We start from the raw sequence: 24,831 nt of genomic DNA, 5'->3' as shown, positions 1-24,831 counted from the left end.
CTTTCAATGGGACATATATTCTTTAGTCACTTGGGTACTTTTAAAAACCCCACCATATATAACAAATAATAGAGTCTTCAGGAATACATTTTTAAAGCCAGGCCTTGTATATTGTTTCAGGAACAAGTCACATTAATTTTAAAGGGGACCAGCAGCTAAAACACTAGGTATAATCCTGGCCCTAATGAAGTCCATAGATGTTTTGCAATTGACTTACTGGGGCCAAGATTTCATCCAGAGAATCTGTACCACATCTTGAAAATTTACACCACTGAGCCTACTTATGTCCTCACATATTAGCACAACTCCTGTTAACTTTAGTGACAACAGGACGGATATGTGTAAGCACAGAAATAGGTTTTCAAAGTTTGATTTCAGTAGGGGTTTTACTAGAGCAAGAACTGAAGCCCTTTAGTGTTGAAAGCAGGATCTATGTGAAACTCTGCAACTACTGGACAGACTCGATTGTTCAGAAAACTGAATATAATGAAAGGTGAAAGCCATTGAACTGTACAGGGGTTTATGAAATCTGTCCAAAAGGTTTACACACCACAGAATAAAATGAAAGTGATTAAAAACTACTTAAGAGCATCAAAAAGGGCTTTTTTAAATGCTCTTCGATTTGAAGAGTTGAGTTTCAAGATCATATTTTGTATGGAGTTACTTTCAGTACACCTGTATTGTATCATGAAAGGAATTCTACCTGTGTCAGTAGAATTGAAGAAAATATATTTAAAATGTCTTCAGGCTACATGTCAGAAGCATCCCATACCAACTGCAAAACAGTCCCATCAATTTATTAAAATAATTCATTACATTTATTACCTACTGACTAAGGACAAACTGAGAATGAGAGCCCATTGTGCTAGGCACTGTACAAATAAAGAATAGTAGACAGTTCCTGTCCTGAAAAACTTACAGTCTAACTAGACAAGACAAACAGAGGGTAGTGGAAAGGATATAGCATACAAACGTAGAATTGCGGAGGGATGGGGGCAAAGAGAAGGCTGTTTAATGATTTTCTGGAATGAAATGTGTAGACAGACCTCTGTAACACAGGCAATAAATCCTAACAAAAACAGTAGCTTCTAATGGGCAGCCACATAACGGTATGCTAAAAATACCCATGATTTGGCATGATTGTCAGGAAGAAATCAAAGACAGCTGCAAGGGTAATGGTATTTTCTATTTTTGCAAGGTCTCCCGCTCCCCGGCGGCACATACTCACCAGGAAACTATAGAAGAATTCATGGACACAGAGGCCCAGCATGCAGACCAGCACGTACGCTACATGGTAGAGAAAGGCCATGTCCATAACGACGGCTCTGTAGCCTCGAGTGAATGTGCCACGGTTTCCAACAAAGCTCACCAGAAATACTATTTTGTTACAAAGCTGGGGGGAGATTACAAGGCTAGGTTTACTACATTAGAACAATATTAGCATCATCTGTTCATATGGTGATAGCGTCTCAGAGCCCCAGTCATGGACCAGGACGCCAAGTGTACAAAGAGATTAAAAGGACGTTCTCTGCTCCCAAAGAGCTCACAGTCAAAGCATAAGACAAGAGACAACAGGTGCAGATGGCCAGACTTAACTAGCTGTTTGCAGAGCTGTTTTGCACAAAAGCCCTTTCAAAACCCTTGCCTTGCCCTTCCACTTTATTCTAAATATGCACATGGATACTACGTAATGTCATATAAGGCACGCACAATGCATTAAACAATATTACTCTGCAGCAGCCACCATTAGCAGTTTTTTCACATTGACTGGGCACCTCGATAGTGTTACTAAAGCTGTTCTCTATATTTAATATATAGAATACTTAAGGGGTGCTGCAAAATCAGAGTTAATACTCTTTAGGTGCAAAAACCAGTGAACTGTCATTCACATTTTATTTTATATATATCTATATCTATATCTATATCTCTGTGTCAGACATGTGTAGCGTACACATGTTTACACATTAGGTAAGAAAACAAAGCCTTGCAATGGAGATTACTTCCGATATAGATTAAGTGACTTTATTTTGGTAGCCTCAAGCCTGGTCCTGTCCCATTAAAGTAAATAGCAAATCTCCTATTGATTTCAATGGGTGCAAGATTAGGTCCCTATAGTGTACATTCAAATTAAAAATACTGCATCTTAGCACTGCATACAATGCCATTGGTTTTAGACAGCGTGGGCCAGAACTGGATCTCAGTTATAAAGTGTATATCAGGAATAACTCCATTAAAGTCAATGGAGTTGTTCCAGATTTAAGAAAGCAGAGCTGAGATCAGAATGTGATCTGCTGTTTACTATGGAATTCTTGGTTCTGCTCTTTCCTCTCCAAAATTTGTTTTGCATATACAGCCATAGATGCCAACTCCGTGGGTGCTCAGCAACCAACAGTGGGTCCTGCCAATCAGTTCCTCCCTCCACCGCCTGCTGAGGATCAGCTGTTCAGCGGCGGACAGGATGCTCTAGGGGGAAAGGGAAGGAGCGGAGGCAGGAAGAAGTGGAGTGAGGGCGGGGTGCACTCTGGGGCTGGAAGAGGTGGGGCAGGGGTGGGACCTAGGGGGTAGGGGTTGAGTGGGGGCAGGGCCTGGGGCACAGTGTGGGGGTGGAGCACCCCCTAGGGAATCAGAAAGTCGGTGCCTCTGTATACAGCAATATTCCTTTTAAAACTTCTCAGTTATCTTTGTAGCTAAATGTTATGTCAGTATTTGCTCAATTTTTTAGGTATTCCTTTTACTAATTACAGGGAAGTTAGGGTTTAATGCAAATACCACAATAACACTATCTACTAGAAAAGGCCAAATTGAAAAGTTTTTAAAGACAACCACTGTATGCATCTTGGCATTGTCCCTTGAAAGTTAAACAGAATCAGGACTTGGGAAATGTTTTGATTCCAATGAAATACTGAATTTTTAATAGCATTCCTGCCCTTTTCTTTTAGTTCCCTGGCTCATCTTAAGAAGCTGATTATGCTTCTAACAACTTGCCCTTTTTGGGCTTTGTACTTTCAATACCTGTCTGATTGAACAGTATATATATGAAGTATAGCTATACAATGATCAGTTCCCTGGGGTCATGGAAAAATGTACATCGTTACTACGTGATCTATTTCTATGTCATTAGTAGGTTGCTAGGGCTTCTTTCATGCCATAAAACATTAAAACACAATTAGAGAATGAAATCTTTGCAAAGAATTTGGAACTGAACCAGCGCTACAGTATGTAGAAATGCCACCATGAAATGAACAATAGGACTGTAATCCACGTTCAGTGGCTGCGGACTGTCTCTCTTTTTTTTTTTTTTGCAACTCTATTTTTAGTTAGAATACCCTTTAAAAAAAATGATTCAATCAAACTTCTGAACCAGCACGTTAGAGCTACAGGGCCAGCTTGCAGCTACCCAATCCCATCCCAGCTCTGATATAACATAAAGCTGCTGTGATTCAACAGAAACTTATACAGATACTTGTTAGAACGATCATGAACCCAGTCGTGCTAAATGTGTGTGCAAAAGCAGATGTGAAACAGTACACAGATCTCAGACCTTGCTTTTTTAAAGTATGGCCCTTAACACTGCTGCTTCTATGGAAATGGAAATTATGCTAGTTTTAAAGTACTTACATTAGCAGCACCAAGAAGTATCAACGTAGGCCCAAGCCCTATTGTGTATATAGACCTGAGAATTACAGACACTAAAAAGGGTCGGATACCAACAGGCTTGGAGAAGAAAAACAGCATAGCTGTACAGACTGCCAGTGCTATCCAAAGGAGGACTGAAAACAATGGAGAAAGCGTGCCTGGAAAGGGAAGAAAAGGAAATGTTAACCCTTTTGGAAAATCAGTTATGTGTCAAGAAACAAACCTGAGCAAAGCTTGGTTCCTTGGCCAGTTTACCTACCAAAGTGAATGAATCATGCAACATACCTTCTGACCATAACTTCGCATGATCATAGTGGGAAATACTATTAATGTATTAGGGTTAATTTCACACAGCTAACAATAAGGGTAGGTAATAAAGTCTTCATTAAATCTGTGGATTGCTCGGAAGAGACAACTTGACAGTCTGTTGTAGTGATTTGCCAATCAGTTCCCTTTTGCAAAGCTCATTAGGGCACCTTAGCTCTAGTGTAATCATTGTACCATGAAACAGTATATTCAAATATTTGGACTGCGTCAATGTAGTACACTTATTTTTCACATTATGAAGTGCACATCCAGTATGGGTGAGGCAAAATGGTGGTGGCTGGGAAATGTGAAGAGGCAGTTAAGATAGGCTCAGCACAGAAACAATGGCAACAGCTCCAGGACTAAGTAATATCACTGGGATTAGGAAAAAACAGAGACAGCCTCTGGTCTCCAAATTCAGAGTGCATCCAAACTTTCTCCAGACTTGAGGGTGTTTATATCCTGGCAATTGGTTCAAGTCCAGCTCTGTAAAATAATTTTGCTACCAACTAGAATGGGAAACTTCTACCAAATCTGGAATATACCTTTAAACTGGACGTGAGTTCTTCCTTAAAAGGTAGGTCCAAAGCCCTCAATATTCCTTTAAAATGTCATTTTCCCCCCTCCTTGGTTCAGGTCAATCAATTTAATTTAACAGGACTTGCACAGTTGAGGCAAGGAGCCGATGTCTGAAGAGCAGTTTCACTTATATCATATGATGCTGGAATAGCAGAAGTAAATTAAAAGAACATTCTTAGGCTGATTAGATCAACCCGAGCACTTCAGACACATGGCTGTGGGCTGATTTACTCAAGGAGAAGGGGGAAAAAACGTGAAATAAACCCTGGCTCTAGAGTTAGTTTTTTTTGGAAGGGGAGGAGGGAGAAAGGAGTCTGTCTGGTGACTATTCCTGCTTCACCACATCCATGTTTATTGTCAATAAATCTCTAATTACATCTACAATTGCCTGGAATTATGGGATTTAGAAAAGTGAACTGAACTATCACTGAAACCACTGGATTATTGGGACTGCTTAAACTAATACTAGACATGCCTGCAGTTCAAATTAAGTGTTAATACCTACTGATTGCAGCCCAGAGGATTTTACACATTGTAAAACTCTCAGATTAGGTAAATATGTCTTAGTTTAAGTGGTATAATTTGAACTCTCTGTTTCTTCTCTGTTATTCTTTATGGTCTGGAACACATACACTTGAAACAAGTTTAGACTTTAGAAAATTGAGAGCAGTGGAGACTAGAATCTTCTCTTTACAGAGCAGTTATATACAGGAGGAATCTCGGCCCTGAAAGCTTCCCGACTTAACCCTGCTGATGTGCCTGTGCTGTAACCTGCAGAGACCACCTCAGGGGGTCAAAGGGCAGTTCAGTCTCCCTGCCAATCCACTTTAATCCTTTGCCTCTCTGTTGAGTCTGCCAACCAGACCCATCGGTTTGTGCCAATTATGACAGTGGCGTTTGGGAAGAGCACATGTATCCACTAGACCCTGGACTGATTCCACCCACTCCATTCACATGAGCCATCAGATGGAAGTGACTTTCAGTCACATTACTAATTGGACTGGATGTGAACCAATGACCTAGAGATGAATGGCTCTCTATTTCGGTTCCCAATCTCTTGAGTCATGCAGTCCCCTTTGTCCCCATTTAAGCATGTTTAGGCTACAAAAACAAGTCTACAGTAGTCATTTGATGGAATATATTATTCAATATATTTCTTATGAACCAGAGCCAAAAATCACTTTGCTTTTAAATACATCATTGCTTTTTAATCTAATAAATCTACCATTTGCAAATGATGTGTTATTTTATCCTTATAGCAGCATAGCACAGCAGTCAAAAACTGACAAATGAAACATATTTAAAATAATTTCATTCCATATCATGCCTTCCTAAATGGCCACTGAATATTTCCGTACGTTTTCAAAGAAATGCAGATCATTGACCACATCCAAAACCCTCTGAAATCAATGAAAAAAAAACTTTCCATTCTCTGATGTATGGCTTATATTCAAGGCTTATATATTAAAACATTCTCTGATGTATGGTAGTGTTGCTTTTTTGTTTCCCAAAGAGTCCAGATTACACATACAAAGACACAAGAGAGGATTAAATAAGACGTTTCATTTCTGCAAAAAATTTGAGGCGAGAACAAAAAAAAGTTTAATGTTTTTCACAAACTTAAGACTGCGTGATTCCTTTGCCAGTATTGCAAATTTCTTTTCATTCTTAATATTCATTTAGTGATTTATATAGCACCCAAATGTCTGCTAGAGATTTTTTGCTGTAATTCTGGTCACCAATACTGTCCTTGTCATAGGACTGATACCAAATACCACACTGGCAGCTGCCCAAACCGATGGCAGCAATTAATACTATGCCTAACAATTCCAGCACATTTTTTCCCATGAGATTCCTACAGTATATAAAAACACACCATAGAATCAACTCATATTATATCATACAACAATGTTCAAGAGCAACTAAGTCTATTGAATTGGATTTTCAGCTGTGCCTGTGATTTTGGGTGCCTGATTTGAGACATCTTATCAGAGCCTGATCTGCAGAAAGTGCTGAGCGTCCGGCCTCTGAAATTCAGGCCCCGTTAAGGTGGCTCAAACTGGGCATCCAAAATGACTAGTGAATTCTGAAAATCTTAGCTGTTCTGTTTAAAAAGAAAAGGAGTACTTGTGGCACCTTAGAGACTAACCAATTTATCTGAGCATAAGCTTTCGTGAGCTACAGCTCACTTCATCGGATGAAGTGAGCTGTAGCTCACGAAAGCTCATGCTCGGATAAATTGGTTAGTCTCTAAGGTGCCACAAGTACTCCTTTTCTTTTTGCGAATACAGACTAACACGGCTGTTACTCTGAAACCTGATCTGTTTAAGTTATTCAAGAGCTTTGCAAGGCAGAAGGAGAGTCATAGGAATTGCTATTTGGTGATGGAATGGCTTGTGTTGCTTTATAACTGAAAATGTTCACTAATATAAGGAAAAAAAAAAGATCACTTACCTTCATCTCCATCATCTCCAAATGGATAGAAGAGAGCAACTGCTAAATTGATGAATACAGCCAGGTTGAAGGAAATGCTCCCCCAGAGAGAGATGTGTCTGGAGAACCAGAACAGGGCTGGGTTATCTAGGCAGGAGAGAAAAGCAGCATTGGAGAAATGAAAAGGAGATGCATGAGCTTATGAGCAACAGGTTCATGCAAACAAGAAATGCAGCTTAATGGAGAACAGTAAAGTCCAAAATAAATATTCAGGTTGAATAGTCCTAGTATATTGTATTTACATGGCGCTTTTCCACCCAGAAGGATCCCAGTAATCTATTATAAATTACGACCCTCTGGGGCTTAGTAACAAGAGTTTTACCTATTTTAAGTTTGGAGGACTGGACCTTTTGTGAAGGAATCATTTCACTTGACAGCGAAAGGAGAGGGGAAATCTGTGGACAAATGGCTCCCTGTATGCTTCACAAGAGTGGAGGGAAGAGGATGTTTTGGTCAAAGATCCTGGAACACAGACCCTCTGTTACAAAAAATGCAATGGGTTTTTTATGACCTCACAGAACAGTCAAAGTCTCAGGCTTACGATCTTTTCCAAAAGACCCACTGAAACCACATAAATCACAATTTACCTAAGGGAGAGAGGAAGGCTCAACCCTGCCAATAAGGATCTAGGGTAGGGGTTCTCAAACTGGGGGTCGCAAGGTTCTTACATGAGGGGTCGTGAGCTGTCAGCCTCCACCCCAAACCCTACTTTGCCTTCAGCATTTAGAATGGTGTTAAATATATAAAAAAACATTTTAATTGATGGGGGGGTCGCACTCAGAGGCTTGTTATGTGGAAAGGGTCACCAGTAAAAAAGTCTGAGAATCACTGAGGAGTCTTAGTATTTTACATGCAGTGCTCACGCTTCTAAGTCCTCCCTCATAACTAAATAGATCTGTTCTATTTTTGTAATAGCACCTAGAGGCCCTTTCTGAAACCAGGGCTCCATTGTGCTCGAGGCTGTACAAACACAGTTAAAGTATGTCTACGCTGCAGTTAAACACCTGCTGCTGGCCCATACCAGCAGACTCAGGCTTATGGAGCTTGGGCTAACGGACTGTTTAATTGTGATGTAGACATTTGGGCTTGGGCTTGAGTCTAAGTTCTAGGACCCCACGAGGTGAGTGTTCGAAAATGTTAATTCCAATTATATCTTAATATATGGTGTTTCAAAATCTCTAAAACCTGTGACATTTAACTATTTGAAGATTACATTTTTCTCAGGAAATTATAAAGACTCCTAGAATGCTCTGAATTTCCTGTATGCATAAAAGATGCACCCTTGACCTTCTTGGACCTTTCTGCTGGCTGTAGGGCTTCACTTGTTATCATACTGTTGGAAATGACTAAGAACATAGTTCACTCCTAGAAACAGACAACTCCCCAAACTGAATCTTTTTGTCTCAGAGTAAGGTCAGCTTTAATTACCCACATTTAGAGTCAGCTCAGACTAAACATTAAGATTCACTTGTGGTAAAATTAGGCTGTTAACTTCTGGGTTTTAAGGATCTGGAGCCTTTGCATGAGGCATCCTCTCATTTCAAGCAATGCAGCATTGTATGATAACATAGCAACTCAGACACTGGGGTAAAGATTAAACAGCACTTGAATGTATATTGCATTTTCAAACAAAATAATAGGGAAGCTTGTTAAGTGTTTCATCTATGGAAGGAAATGTGGGCATTTCTGTTTTGGATTAAAAAAACCCCTAATCTATGCTTGTTTAGCATTACAGAGATCAGATCCAAGTCTGCGCTCTCTCAGACAGCAGTTGGGGATTTTTGTTTGTTTGTTGGTGTTTCTTTTAACTGGGATCCCAGTCCTACTGTGTGAGCAGAATTATTTTGAAATAGAAACTACACCCTGGGAATTAAATTCACAAAAACTACAACCCAACATCATGTTTTTAGTGGTGGTAAAAGCTTCAAGTTAATTCATTCCACTCTAGCTAGCCAAATCCTCCTGCAGTTCTGTCCGTATCTGGTATTCTTCACTTCCTTCCTAACTGGTTGTGCAATGCTGCTGTGAACTGTTCAAGAGCTGCTGTATTCTACCTCTCAGGCAGCTGCATTTTAATGGTGGATGAAGAGATCCTTAGATCTATATCCCACTTCCTTATCAGGAGTGCTGTGAAGCTTAATTGTGAAAAGGCTGGATTTACCCTGGAAGGTGCACAGGGCTGCCATCTACCACCTCCTGAAATGCTAGAAACAACTTCACTCTTACGGGAGGTCACATGGCAGCAAATCTTCTGCCTCCCCTGAGAACTCCATCCTGGGGGAGCAGCTATAAGTTCTGTGTGGGGTTCCTGGGAGAGACCCCCAGGGAACCAGCCAGCTGACCCTTTGTGTTCTAGCAATGTCCCTTCTGAAACTAGCACCATCCACTTTCTTGCCTGTGCCAGCTGGAGCTGCGCCCTCCAGCGGAATGGGTGTTGTAAACAGTTTGAGTAGGTATGTCCCCTTGGCCACCAAGGATTCACAGACTGGGTTCTGCTGGGAATTAAGCCAGCTGGATTTTTGTAAAGTGCTTTAAAAGATCCTGGGATGCAAAGTACTATTACTAAGAAAACAGATCATTCTCCAGGAATAGTAAATAATGACTCAGTGCAAAGAGGTCTGGTATAAATTGGCAGGGCTCCATTAACTTCATGGGAGCCACACTGTTTTACACTAGCTGAGGATCTGGCCCAAGGTGAAAGACGTTTTCAGTGAATTATATTTAAAAGTATAAGTACACAACTACACATGTTCTTGTTAAACATTAGGGGCCAAAATTCCATCTGGCATAATTGGGTGCAACTAATTTTCAGTGAAGTTACACCCATTTAGTCCACCACTCAATTCTGGTCTTGAGAGCCCAGAAGATGATTTCATTAGTCACTTTTCCATATTATTTCTTCTTTGTGTATGTATCTCTCTCTCTCTCCCCCCCCCCCAGGTGGCACATCTCCAGTGACTTACAATCTTGGGTTTGGAAAATGTTTTCTTGTAATATCAAAGGGATTGGAAACAAGTAAAAATGAAAACGGAAAATACTTGGTTGGTGACTTACAGGTTTTAAATACAATTAGACAACCTGAAACTAAATCCTTGAAACTACAGATAGTACTTACTCCTAATTTTCTTCTGCCACTTCATTTCATTGTACAGATCTTCTGTCTGATGGAAAAAGTCATTCACTTTGCTCCCTTGTTCATCTCTCTCAGTTGTATTAAATACACGACTTTTGGATTCTCGAGTGAGGAATTCACAAATATTGGGGACAGGGAAGACTATCTGTTCCATGGTTCTATCATGACGGACAATCTGTAAATACAAATGTATGTGTCTTTCAGGGTCAGAAACTTCTCAGTCATGCTGTGATTCCCTTCTGACTCAGAGCTTGCTTTTATTTACAAACTGGTGTTGAACTAATTTTAAAAATTTCAATTACACCAAGAGACTACATTAAAAAATACTTACCTAAGTAATTTATACTAAAATTTTCTTTGCCTTCAAAAATCTGCCTTAAAATGAGGTGTGCCTTAAATAAAAAATCTAGATCCAAGTATCCCCAATCTTTGAGGACATTCCAAATCTGAGCCCTGCAAACTGCCCCCATATTTATAATAAGCTAAAGCAAAACTTCATATCCAAACATTCTCAGACTTTAAAGGGCTTAGCATTTGGATGAAGAACTTCATTTTGTAGCTTGAGCCCATCTCTATGAGGTTGTAAATCATGAAAGGGGCTATGTGAAAGGAGCACCTTGTTACTCAGATAGTGCCAGTTTCTATGTGCCTTAGGGTTTTATCTGCTTACTTAACAAAACCCAAGATATTGCTACCATTAGTCCTTCACAACCAACAGAACTACTTGAGAGTGAGCTGGATTCCATTCTATTAGAAATGTTTGCTGAATCTGACTGTGGAGTTCGTATTACTGGTGAAGCAGCACTAGGCAGAAAACACACCTTGGATCTCAGATCCCAGGTTTTTTGGAGAGCTCATTATCACGGAACCATCATTTGAGTCACAAATTGAACAAATTGTGTATGCTGAGCTGACAGACTATATATCTGGAACTCCACAATTGGCCCAGATCTGGCAAACCCCTCTCTTATTTCAACAGAAGCAGTGTTGGGCTCAGAGTCATTTACGTCCTCATTTTCAGGAAGTCCCCAAAGCTGTGGCTGTTTTGCAAAAAGTTGCCTTCTCTCTCCCTTCTGAAATGGCTTGATATTTAAGAACAATATATTTATGTATCTTCACCTCAAGGATAGCAAAACTAGTGTGTGAGTGTGTCTGGGTATTGGTGCACAATGAATGTAGTACTGTCTATGGTGAGCTGACCTTTTAGGGGAGTCCTGGGTGACACCTCACCTGTACCTCTCAGTCCCAGGGTCATGCGATGGGGGCCTATGACTAACAACTAGGCCAGCTGGGGGGATATAAGGGCAGCTTAAGTACAGTTAGGAAAGAGACCCAGAGGAGCAGGAGGGTTGAGAGAGCTGCTCCACAGCAAGACACCTGCAGGAGACCCAGGGTGAGAGAGGATCTGTGAAGGGGCTCTCCACAGGCTTGGCTGATGCCTCCTGCCACAAGGGGCAGAGGCCTGAAGAGGAAGAGGCTTTAGGAAATGCCAGGAGCAGGAACTGGATTTGGGAAGGAGCTAGTGAGCCCAGCAGGAGCTGACAGAACTTTGAAGAGCTGGGGAATGACTGGCTTTCACTTAAAATGACACTGAACTGTGATTTTCTTTTAATAAACCAGACCCCAAGAAGGATGTGGTTTGACACGAGAGTCTACGTGCAATTACTCACCCTTAATCAACTGGATTTGCATCAGATAGTCACAGTTTCCAAATGACAGCCCTGCACACCTCGCAGGCACATCCCCTTAAAGCTGCCACCCTTGAACTCTACACCTTTTACTACCGCCAAAGTCAAGAAATGTTTTTCCGTCCAACAGGTGAATGCTATTTACAATATGGAAAGGAGCTGATGAACCAGACCCACCTCATCCTGTTAGGCAAAAACTGCACTGAATCTTCAAGCCACTTCAAAAACTTTGTACTACAGCCAAAGTTCTCATTTGATCCATAAACCTCCTTGACTTGAAAAGCAGCGTTTATGTGACTGATGTGCTACAAAGAACTATTCTTGTCTACAAGACACTACTGCTATCCCCAGTCATTATTTCCATAACAAGAAATGTCCCGTATCCCACAGGGGAGCAACGGTAGGACAATTGTTTGAAATATACCAAGCCAATTTTAAAGAACATCCAGGCCTTTTTCCCCTTCCCCAGTATGATATTATTCAGCTTTTTCCCTTTCAAAGTAAGCTACACTATTTAAATATGTTTTGTTTTTCAGGAGAAATCTAAAGGAGAAGCTCTGAAGGAAGTAAACTGGCCTCAGACCACAATAGCTTCCCTTCTGGTGAGGAATTTTTTACCTCAATCTGTGCTGTGTGATTGGCATAGTACTTCAAGGCTTCATCTCCTTCTTCTGGATCAGACCCTGGCTTCAGCATCTGCTGCAATGTTTTATTGTGGCGAGCCAACTAGAAAAAAGAAGACCATTTGATTTATTTCCTGTTCTCTGGTTTACCATCTCCACTTACACGTCCCGTCCAAACATGCCCCAATGGCCTCTTTCTGTAAATAATAACCCAAAACGCCATTTGCTGATAACCATATAAATAATTTGATGTTAAAAAGCCAGTTTAAATAAGCAAGTCTTCAGCTAAATTTTATGAATGCTGACTCTGCCAGCAGTCCATGTCTTTTTGGAGGGTTTTTCAGAGACACCAAAAGGTTAGAACAGCAGCACTGCCCAGTTAAGTTCAGATATAAAATCTGCATACCTTTGACAGTGCTGCTTTTCCAAATTAGGTAATTACATTCGAAACTTCCCCCATGATTTCAAATGGACAAGTTATTCTTCAATATGCTGTTGTACGATGTTGCTGGTCCTGTTAAATAACTGATGTTTTCCTACCCCAGAGGCAGCTGCACCTCCGTGTTGGGCAAAACGACTCATATATTGTATATATTCAAAAAAGTACTTTAGGTCTTGTCAGATGTTTAAAGGCAGGGGTGGCCAACCTGAGCTTGAGAAGGAGCCAGAATTTACCAATGTACATTGCCAAAGAGTCACAGTAATACGTCAGCAGCCCCCCCATCAGCTCCCCCCGACCCCGCTCCCAGCGCCTCCTGCCCACTGGCAGCCCCGCCAATCAGCGCCTCCCCCTCCTCTCCCCACACCTCCCAATCAGCTGTTTCGTGTGGTGCAGGAGGCTCTGGGGGTGGGGAGAAGGGGAGAAACAAGGGTACTGCAGGCCTCAGGAGAGGCGGCGGGAAGGGGTGGAGTGGGGGCAGGGCCCGGAGCAGAGCCAGGGGTTGAGCAGCGAGCCCCCCCCGGCACATGGGAAAGTTGGCGCCCGTAGCTCCAGCCCCGGAGTCGGTGCCAATACAAGGAGCCGCGTATTAACTTCTGAAGAGCCGCACGTGGCTCCGGAGCCACAGGTTGGCCACCCCTGTTTAAAGGTCTTCTTAAATGTAAACAGTCTGTTATTATTGAGAGAGAACAGTAAACGTACTATCACTTCATGAGTCTGTGCCCTGGTCTACACTACAGGATTAAGTTGCATTTAGCCGCATTAGGTCGATTTTATAAAGCAATACGTCTACACAAGCAACCCTGTTCCGTTGACCTAAAGGGCTCTTAAAATCGACTTCTGCAGGGAGTAGCACTAAAATCAACCTTGCTGGGTCAAATTTCAGGTAGTGCGGATGCAAATCGACGTTATTAGCCACTGGGAGCTATCCCGGAGTGCTCCAATGTGACTGCTCCGGACAGCACTTTCAACTCCGATGCACTAGCCAGGTACACAGGAAAAGTCCTGGGAACTTTTGAATTTCATTTCCTGTTTGGTCAGCGTGGTAAGCTCAGCAGAACAGGTGACCATGCAGTCCCCCCAGAATCGCAAACGAGCTCCAGCATGGAGTGAACGGGAAACACTGGATCTGATTGCTGTATGGGGAGAAGAATCTGTGCCGGCAGAACTCCAGTCAAAAAGAAGAAATGCTAATATATATATGCCAAAATCACACAGGGCATGGTGGACAGAGGCTACACCAGGGACACACAGCAGTGCTGCGTGAAAGTCAAGGAGCTCAGGCAAGCCTACCAAAAGATAAAGGAGGCAAACGGTCACTCTGGGTCAGAGCCCCATACATGCCGCTTCTATGATCAGCTACATGGCATTCTGGGGGGGGGGGGCACCCTACCACTACCCCATCACTGTTCATGGACACCTGCAAGGGGGGAGTCTCACGCAACATGGAGGAGGATTTTGTGGATGAGGAAGAGGAGGAGGAAGAGGAGAATGTGCAGCAGGCAAGCAGTGAAGCTGTTCTCCCCGGCAGCCAGGATCTTTTCATCACCCTGAGCCAATACCCTCCCAAGGCGGGATCCCCGACCCTGAAGGCAAGAGAAGGCACCTCTGGTGAGTGCACATTTGTAACTACAGTACAGGGTTTAAAAGCAATAGTGTTTAACATTTGATTTGCCCTAAAGACTTGGAATGCATTCACGGCCAGTACAGCTACTGGAAAAGTCTGTTAATGTGTCTGGGGATGGAGTGGGAATCCTCCAGGGACGTCTCCATGAAGCGCTCCTGGAGGTACTCTGAAAGCCTTTGCAGAAGGTTTCTGGGGAGGACTGCCTTATTTCGTCCTCCACAGTAGGACACTTGACCACGCCAAGCCAGTAGCAAGTAGTCTGGAATCATTGCAGCACAAAGCATGGCAGCGAATGGTCCTGGGTTTTGGACGCATTCAAGCAACATTCGGTTTTTATCTCTGTGTTAGCCTCAGGAGAGTGATATCATTCATGGTCACCTGGTTGAAATAGGGGAATTTTTGTAAGGGTACAGTAAAAGGACCCCGTTCGTGGGCTGTTTGCGCTTGGCTAAAAGGGATCATCCCATAGCCACACGGTGGGGGGAGCGGTGAAGGGATCATCCCAAATAGCCACGCGGAGGGGTGAGGGGAGGTGTGTGCTGCACATACACCCAAAAAACGCCGCCTCTCCTTTTAAATGGCAAACCCAACCAGCATAGCTTGCTATGGGAAAGGAGCATGTTGCAGTTTGAAAACATTCCCACATGTTATGAAGGTGTTAGACGCCAAACCCACGTATCCTTTAGCTTACCATGGCTGCCTGGAAACCGAATTCTGTTGCCCAGCCATGTGTGCTGTGTCACCATAGCGGCAGGCGCTCAATATAAAACGCAAAATGCGACCTTGTACCTAAAGCATGTGTGCTGTCTGCTGTGAATTGCTTGATTCACTGTGAAAGAGTCTCCCTTTTGTTCTCAGAAATGTATCACCTTAAATTTTACTCTCCCTTTTTATCCCCTGCAGGTAAAAATGTTTCTATGCTGCCCCTATCATCTCCGTCCCTGAGGTTATCGCAGATTAGAAGGCGAAAAAAACACACTCGCGATGACATGTTTTCCGAGGTCATGCTGCCTTCCCGCACTGATAGGGCACAGCTGAATGCATGGAGGCATTCAGTGAGCGCGATAAGAAGAGGCAGGATGCAATGCTGAGGCTAATTGGGGAGCAAACGGACAGGCTCAGGCATCTGGTGGAGTGGCAGGAAAGCCAACAAGAGCACAGACCGCCGCTGCATCCACTGTACAACCGCCTGCCCTCCTCCCCAAATTCAATATCCTCCTCACCCAGACGCCAAAGAATGTGGGGCGGTGGGGAGAAGAAGAGGCTCTGGGCACCCAGCCACTCCACTCCAGAGGATGGCCCAAGCAACAGAAGGCTGTCATTCAAACAGTTTTGATTTGTAGTGTGGCTACAATAAGCAATGTGCCCTTGTCCTTCCCTCCTCCCCTACCCCACCTGGGCTACCTTATCAGTTATCTCCCCCTTTTTTTTTTAATTAATAAAGAAAGAATGCATGGATTCAAAACAATAGTGACTTTATTTCCTTTGTCAGCTCTGATCGTAGGGGGGAGGGTGGTTGGCTTACAGGGAATTAAAATCAACAAAGGGGGCAGGTTTGCATCAAGGAGAAACACACACAACTGTCACACCGTAGCCTGGCCAGTCATGAAACTCATTGCTAGGCTATTTGGATATTTGCAAACCTCATCCCTCCATTTTTTAATCTAATAAAAACTCCTGTGTATGCAATTTTTCCAGTACATTGAGATTGCCAAGAACCAGTGGACAAATTGAATTTATTCTTAATCTGTGAATGTCCTTACAAAGTAAAAATGACAAATATTAAATGTTGCATCAGAAAATAAGAGAATGCAAAAAAAAAACAAAAAACAAACAAACAAAAAAAAACCCCCAACGAAAACCCAACCAGAAAAAAAATATTTCCTATCACTTTGTAGCTGCATAAAATGCTGTTCTGCCCTAAGCTGGAGCTTTGGAATTTCTACACTGGATCAGCTCACTGGTCCATCTAGTCCAGCACCCTATCTCTGAAAACAGTCAGAAGCAGATATTTCAGAGGAAGAACCACACAGTAGACAATTATGGAGTAACCTGCCAATAGGGAAAATTTCTTCCTCATCCGTCAATCAGTGGTTGTTTTATGACACGAAGCAGGAGGGTTTAGATCCCTTACATATTTTTTATCCTAATTCAACTGGGGATATTCTTACTACTCAGTTTTTTCATAGATTTTAAGGCCAGAAGGGACCATTGTAATAATGTAGACTGACCTGCATAACGGGCCATAAAACCTCAACTAGTAATTTCTAGAGCAAGCCCATATTTACTGTTTGAGCTATAGCATATCTTTTAGAAAGCTATCCAGTCTTGATTTAAAGACTTCAAGTAAAGGAGAATCCACCATACTCCGAAATAAGTTTCAAACCTTCCTATACATAATAAGATCTGGCCTCAATGATATATTGTGGAAATGAGTTCCCCAGTCTATTTAAGCATTGTTTTTTTTTAAAAAAAACTCCTTTAATCCTTTGCCTTTCAGTTTCATGTTCCCTGGTTCCTTTATTATGAGAGGGCAAGTAGGAGATCCCCATTCACCTTCTCTACACCATTTATCATGCTGTATATATCAGTATCTTGTCCTCTCGTCTCCTTTTCAAATAAAAAAAAATCACTCTCCTCATAAAGAAGTGTCTCTGTGATTACATAATTTTTTATTTCCCATCTCCGACTGCCCTCTATTTTGGCTGTATCTTTTCTTTGAGACAGAATGAACACAACTGAAGAGAGAACTGCTTTGGGTGATGAATTATTACCAATAGAAGCAAACGTAAACCAATTTTCATCTTGCTATAATACAGAAAAACTTTGCTACTATATTGACCATTTTCCTCTACTGTTACCCATTAAGAATTTCTTCTCGATAATAGAAAAAAAGTTGGAAATTGGTTTACCATTTCTAATGACTGGAAGTCCAAATCTTGAAAATGATGTTGCCTTGCAGCAAGATGTTACTACTAACCATCTATAAATTCACAAATGTCCACCAACATAATGAAAAGCTTCATTTCTAAATGTATTCGAACTTGCACTGCCCACCGGATAGGAAATGTCTCATACCAACCATGTGAACTTTCAGAATATAGCACTTTCCTTTTATTATAGTTGTGCTTTTAACTTTTCACATTTTACTGTAAACATATCCCATGATATGTATCAATAACTGAAGCTCAGATTAATCATAGAATCATTTGCTCTATCCCATTTCTTCTGCACTGTGATAGGATTGATTGGGTATAAAACAATCATCCATTTATAGATTAATATAAAGGATAGCCTGGTGATGGCAATGAGTCAGTGTGTCAAGTGAGCAGAAATATTGGGTACAATAAATATATTAGCAAAAAGAAAAGGAGTACTAGTGGCACCTTAGAGACTAACCAATTTATCTGAGCATAAGCTTTCGTGAGCTACAGCTCACTTCATCCGAAAGCTTATGCTCAAATAAATTGGTTAGTCTCTAAGGTGCCACTAGTACTCCTTTTCTTTTTGCGAATACAGACTAACACGGCTGTTACTCTGAAATCTAAATCATGGAGCATGTCCTCAAGGAATCAATTCTGAAGCACTTGGACGAGAGGAAAGTGATCAGGAACAGTCAGCATGGATTCACCAAGGGAAAGTCGTGCCTGACTAATCTAATTGCCTTCTATGATGAGATAACTGGTTCTGTGGATGAGGGAAAGCAGTGGACGTGTTATTCCTCGACTTTAGCAAAGCTTTTGACACGGTCTCCCACAGTATTCTTGTCAGCAAGTTAAAGAAGTATGGGCTAGATGGATGCACTACAAGGTGGGTAGAAAATTGGCTAGATTGTCGGGCTCAACGGGTAGTGATCAATGGATCCATGTCTAGTTGGCAGCCGGTATCTAGAGGAGTGCCCCAAGGGTCGATCCTGGGGCTGGTTTTGTTCAATATCTTCATTAATGTTCTGGAGGATGGTGTGGATTGCACCCTCAGCAAGTTTCGGATGACACTAAACTGGGAGGAGTGGTAGATACGCTGGAGGGTAAGGATAGGATACAGAGGGACCTAGACAAACTGGAGGATTGGGCCAAAAGAAATCTGATGAGGTTCAACAAGGACAAGTGCAGAGTCCTGCACTGAGGACGGAAGAATCCAATGCACCGCTACCAGACTAGGGACCGAATGGCTAGGCAGCAGTTCTGCAGAGAAGGACCTCGGGGTGACAGTGGATGAGAAGCTGGATATGAGTCAACCGTGTGCCCTTGTTGCCAAGAAGGCCAATGGCATTTTGGGGTGTATAAGTAGGGGCATTGCCAGCAGATTGAGGGATGTGATCATTCCCCGCTATTCGACATTGGTGAGGCCTCATCTGGAGTACTGTGTCCAGTTTTGGGCCCAACACTACAAGAAGGATGTGGAAAAATTGGAGAGAGTCCAGCGAAGGGCAACAAAAATGTTTAGGGGACTGGAACACATGACTTATGAGGAGAGGCTGAGGGAACTGGGATTGTTTAGTCTACGGAAGAGAAGAATGAGGAGGGATTTGATAGCTGCTTTTAACTAACTGAAAGGTGGATCCAAAGAGGATGGATCTAGACTATTCTCAGTGATAGCAGATGACAGAACAAGGAGTAATGGTCTCAAGTTGCAGTGGGGAGGTTTAGGTTGGATATTAGGAAAAACTTTTTCACTAGGAGGGTGGTGAAACACTGGAATGTGTTACCTAGGGAGGTGGTGGAATCCCCTTCCTTAGAAGTTTTTAAGGTCAGGCTTGACAAAGCCCTGGCTGGGATGATTTAGTTGGGATTGGTCCTGCTCTGGGCAGGGGGTTGGACTAGATGGCCTCCAGAGGTCCCTTCCAACTCTGTTATTCTATGATATTAGCTGATCATTAATGATTTTGAGAGGCGCACTCTCAGAACCAATTGAAAAGCATTGCATAATTCATTATCAGATCATTGTGCATGTGAAGAACACCCAGGTTCTCTGAAAGGCTTGGACTACACTTGGTCTAGAGTGTAAGCATTTTGGGTCAGGGACCATCTTTTTCTTCAGTGTTTGTATAGCGCTGAGCACAATGGAGTCCTGAGCCCTGACTAGAGCTTCTAGGCTTTATAACACCACCACTTGGGATTCAGCAGGCAGGAACCTTACAGCTGCAGGAGTGCAAATCTCAGTAGGATTTACCCCTGATTAAAATGAGGGTAAACTCAACTAGTACAAATGGTGGCTTTTCCGGTTTACTCGTGGGGTTTACACCAGTGCAGCTACACAGCTGCGACTGACTGACTGCTCAATGGGGTGCTGACAAGGCCAAAGTTAAAACTGGAGAGAAGCAAACTTATCTGAAGAATAGGTTTGGGATTTCAGAGATGGTCTTAGTGCTGCTAATAAACAACATTCTTGAAAGATGAGGAAGTGTTGAGACAATTTAAGGAGCCTGACTGAGAGCAGAAGGAAAGTCATTTTAAAATTGTGCACCATGGTTCAATGTAACATGTTCTTAGTCACACTCAATCTCAGTAGCCATAGGATTTACGACTATATAGCCTTCTGTTGCTTTGTCTAGATTGTAAGCTCTTTTGGGGCAGCAGCTGTATTTTTGTTTTGTCTTTGTACAGTGCCTAGCACAATGCGGTCCTGGCCCATGACTGGGGAGCCTGGGCATTAGAATATATATAATATAATTATAAAATGAATGAACACATGGTACTGGCAACAACCTGCCAAGGTCCACATTTAAAAGACAGAGACCCAACAGGAGAGAGAGCGAATAAAGGAAAGATAGCACAAGTCTCTTACTTTAGCAAACCATAACATTGTCTATAGCTCTACCTTCATGCCTGTACATTTGTTATGTAAAGAACTTATAGGGCCAGATGTGTAAAGCATTCTATGCCAGCAGCCCCTCACATCTGTCCAGAGCTTTCCATAGGATCAAGGCCATAGTAATAACAGTGGTAATATAGTCACAAACTGATAACTTAAACAAAGAGCGTTTGCGTGGTATGGAGTGCTGATACAAAGCACTGGAAATATATTTTAGGGGACAGTGCTGCATTGGAACGTAGAGAGAATGGTCTTTTCAATCTCTAACTTCTGTGATTCTATTATACAGCAAACCAGAGTTTCCAAAGAGTGGGGCAGGCCCTCCAAGGTTAGCCAGTGGTGGTGCATGGGCAGACCTCTTGATTTTTTGCAGGGGGTATGAGGGCAGGGATGGGGGGGTGCATAGCAGTTGCAAAAGATGTATGAATTATAATAGTTAGACCTTAGCAAGTTGCATGGAAGGACACGCTGGTCAATTTCCTGAAAGATTATTAGCTTTCAGAACTTTGGAAAACAGGGCATTAAAGTGTCAAAACAAAATATGTTTTGTTTTGTATCAAGATATCTTTGAAAAAATAAGCAGTTTTTCTAAATAAAAAGTGATTTAAAATCTGGAGAAATTCATATGGTTTATTGAGTTGGGATACCGAATAGTCTTGAAAACAGAAAATGTACATTGAAAAATTGTTAGGAAAATGGTATTTCAGAAGTAGTTTTTCACCTTCCATTATCTTCGAAAAACAAACAAATTCCACACACTGTCAAGCATTTTATGTCATCTCCTTGTCCTAATTCATTAACCTACTGGGTTTGCTTGAGAGCACATCCTTTCTCACAGGCATGTGGGGCCTAATACAGCACCGAGTGAAATCAACTGAAAAATGCCAATTGATTTCACTGGGTTTGGATCAGGTTCTAAAGGAGGTTTGGTGAGGTGGGAGTGGTCATATAAATAGGTGTTAGAAACAACAAGTTGATATAGATGGTGGACATGAGTCTCAATTTATATTACAGTTCCTTTAGCAGTAGCAGTTTAAAGGCGCAAACGTGAATGTAAATATAATTTATGCCAACTTTAAGGCCCCTTTCCACTGCCAGAAGGGTGTAAAGGGGCTTTGGTGTTAATGAGAGTCAGGCCTGGTATCTTACAAAATAACTGGGTAAAATGTCTTTAGTTCTTCTGAGAGAGGCAGTTCCCTGGAAATGTGCTGAATAAAAGTTTTGTAGATTTTATCTTATATGTTTTAGTTCCTGGGGAAGAGTGCTTTAAACTCTGGCTTGAGTTCTGAAGGAACTCAAATATGAAATTACAGAACTACTAACTGTGGTATGTAAGCTATCACTTAAATCAGCCTCTGTACCAAGTGACTGGAGGATAGTTAATGTAATGCCAATTTTTAAAAAAAAAAGACTCCAGAGGCAATCCTGGTAATTATAGGCCAGTAAGCCTAACTTCAGTACCAGACAAAATTGGTTGAAACTATAGTAAAGAACAGAATCATCAGACATACAGATGAATATGACTTGTTGGGAAAGAGTCAACACAGCTTTCATAAACAGAAATCATGCCTCATCAATCTATTAGAATTCTTTGAGAGGGTCAACAAACATGGACAAGGGTAATCCAGTAGACATAGTGTACCTGAACTTTCAGAAAGCCTTTGACAAGGTTCCCTCATTAAAACCCCTTAAGCAAAGTAAGCAGTCATGGAATAACTAGAATAGTAATGGAAGGTCCTCTCATGGATCAGTAACTGGTTAAAAGACAGGAAAGAAAGAGTAGGAATAAATGGTCAGTTTTCACAGCAGAGAAAGGATAAGATAATAGGATTCCCCAAGGATATGTATGGCGACCAGTGGTATTTAACATATCCATAAATGATCTGGAAACAAAGAAGTGGCTGGAAACAAACTGGCAAAGTTTGCAGACAATACAAAATTGCTCAAAATAGTCAAGTCAAAAGCTGACTGTGAAGAGTTATAAAGGGATCTCACTAAAGTGGGTAACAAGATGGCAGATGTAATTCAATGTTGATAAATGCAAAGTAATGAACACTGGAAAACATACTCCCAACTATACATACAAAATGATGGGGTCTAAATTAGCTGTTATCACTCAAGGAAGAGATCTACTCAATATGCAGCAGCAGTCAAAAAAGCGAACAATGTGAGGAACCATTAGAAAAGGGATAAGTAATAAGACAGAAAATATCATAATGCCACTATATAAATCTGTGGTATGCCAACACCTTGCATACTGTGTGCAGTTCTGGTTGCCCCATCTCAAAAACGTATATTAGAATTGCAAAAGGTGCAGAGAAAGGCAACAAAAATAATTAGGAGAATGGAACAGCTTCCATATGAGGAGAGATTAAAAATATTGGGACTGTTCATCTTAGAAAAGAGGCAACTAAGGGGGGAATATGATAGAGGTCTATAAAATCATGAATGGACTGGAGAGTGAATAAGGAAGTGTTATTTACCTCTTCAGATAACTCAAGAACCAGAGGTCAGCCAATGAAATCAACAGGCGTCAGATTTAACACAAACATAAGGAAGTACACCTTCACACAAGGCACAGTGAACCTGTGGAACTCACTGCCAGGGGAAGCTGTAAGGACCAAAAGTTTAATTGGGTTCAAAAAGGAATTAGACAAGCTATTGGCCACGATGGTCAGGGATGCTACCCCATGCTCTGGATGTCCCTAAACCTCTGACTGCCAGAAGCTGGGACTGGATGACAGGGGATGGATCACTCAATAAATTGCCTTGTTCTGTTCATTCCTTCTGAAGCATCTGGCACCAGACATCGTAGGAAGACAGGATTTTGGGCTGATGCAGTGGCTGTGAAATAGACCATTGGTCTATTGGACCATTGGTCTGATGCAGGCTGGCCATTCTTAAGTTCTTAAACCAATATAAACAAAACAGCTTCCGTATCTAGAAGTGTTTACAATTTAGGATGTATAATGTTTAACGTCACTTACTATTAAGAAATATAAACTGGAAAAAATTCTCCCTCTCTTTAAATTATTTGTATAACATGTTCATATTTATTCCACAGGTAATCAGACTGTGTTGCCAACCTACATAACACTAGAATTTCTCCAGGGTGAAAGGGATCAAGTGAGAGCAGCAGAGTAAACTGCATAATCTCAGTTCTGTCCCACCTTGCTACTGCAAAAATGCTCCTGTAGCTGTGAGTAGAAGCAGATAGATCCTTGAAAGCTGCTACTGCTTGTGCACTGCCTCTTAAAGGCGGTGGCTCTAGGGAACAGTCTGCAAGCTATTCCTTTTTTCCCCTGCCCTCTTGGGAACTCAATAGAGCCACCAAGCTGCATAAGATTTGGTACCACAGCATCAACATTGATGGTTCCTCCTGCCAACCCAAGGAAGATGTAGCTTTCTGCTGAGAGACAGAATGAGGAAGAAGAGCCAGTGGGAAAGTAACCAGAGAGACAAAAAGGACTACAAAACAAAAAAAGAGTGGAAAACAAGGTGAGAAGGAAACAGAAAGAGACAGGAGAGAGAAAATGAGGCACAAGGTGATGGGACATGGGAGCACAGGGGTGCTCATAGGCCAATTCATTGTACATGGGACAGAAAAGACAGAGCCATTAGTGAAGAAAGAAAGAAAAACTGAAATATCACCTTAAACATAAGTAAGCAGAATTTTTTATTCCAGCTGGCTCTGATAACAGTAATGACAACTTCTCAACTCCCCATGTTCCAATCAGAATTGAACAGAGCTTTTGCCAATGCACAGAACAGCCTCCTTTCCAAGAGTCTTTACAATTTCAGAGAGCAGCACATTTGCACTTTACCCAAAGCAAATAGTCTTAACAAACACTGGGAACAGCCGGGATTGAGCAAAGGGAGACCCTAGAATCAAGTATTAAGAGATTTTCATTCAGATGATTATACAATATATAGTAACTGAAAGAGTTCAGAGCCAATCTTTCCCTGGCAGCTTGTGGTATCAGCCAGGCACTGGAAGTCCAGGCTCCTTGGATTATCAACGACTGACTTTCCCAGACTTCTTGTGTAACCTCTGACAAATCACCTAACCACTTTGGGCCTCCGTTTCTACATTTGTAACATGGGAATAAATTATCTAGCTTACAAGGTAGGAAGAATTAAAGCCTGTGAAACACTAACATTCTCACATGCAAGAGACTACTGTAGTTAAGTACAAATTATTCTTGTTATAATGTTTGTAACTCTCTGAGCATTTTGAAGTAATGTTTCCTCTGCTTCTTTTATGCCTGATGAGAGCAGCATGAAGAGCAGGAAAAATTATTTCCACATACTTCAGTGAATTAGAAACCCAACTGCAAATTGTCTTATTCATTGCCCCTTTAGCTAGCAACATTTGTGTGAAACTATTTTCAGGCCCGTAGCTAAAATTTGTTTCATGACAAAACAAAATTCACTTGGGGAGGAAGTGCAAGTATCAGGCCGTAGCATAGCAGCCTTCTTAGACTAACCTCTGT

The 24,831-nt window shown here is 41.8% G+C and overlaps 1 protein-coding gene across 2 annotated transcripts in view; it reads right to left on the bottom strand.

Moving 5' to 3' along the window:
* The window catches only part of ITPR2 (inositol 1,4,5-trisphosphate receptor type 2), a 340,705-nt gene that overhangs the window by 38,540 nt on the left and 277,334 nt on the right, over positions 1–24,831 (bottom strand). For both annotated transcript variants that reach the window (XM_077826251.1, XM_077826259.1), the window contains 5 exons: positions 12,454–12,561; positions 10,130–10,322; positions 6,976–7,101; positions 3,619–3,794; positions 1,229–1,393 (listed from right to left, as the gene is read on the bottom strand). In XM_077826251.1, the coding sequence (XP_077682377.1) occupies positions 1,229–1,393; positions 3,619–3,794; positions 6,976–7,101; positions 10,130–10,322; positions 12,454–12,561 (768 nt within the window). The remainder of the gene's footprint in view (positions 1–1,228; positions 1,394–3,618; positions 3,795–6,975; positions 7,102–10,129; positions 10,323–12,453; positions 12,562–24,831) is intronic.

This window comes from Eretmochelys imbricata, chromosome 1, assembly GCF_965152235.1.
Source record: "Eretmochelys imbricata isolate rEreImb1 chromosome 1, rEreImb1.hap1, whole genome shotgun sequence".
In the NCBI taxonomy this organism is placed as follows: Eukaryota; Metazoa; Chordata; order Testudines; family Cheloniidae; genus Eretmochelys; species Eretmochelys imbricata.
This window is presented reverse-complemented; position numbering and strand designations above follow the sequence as displayed.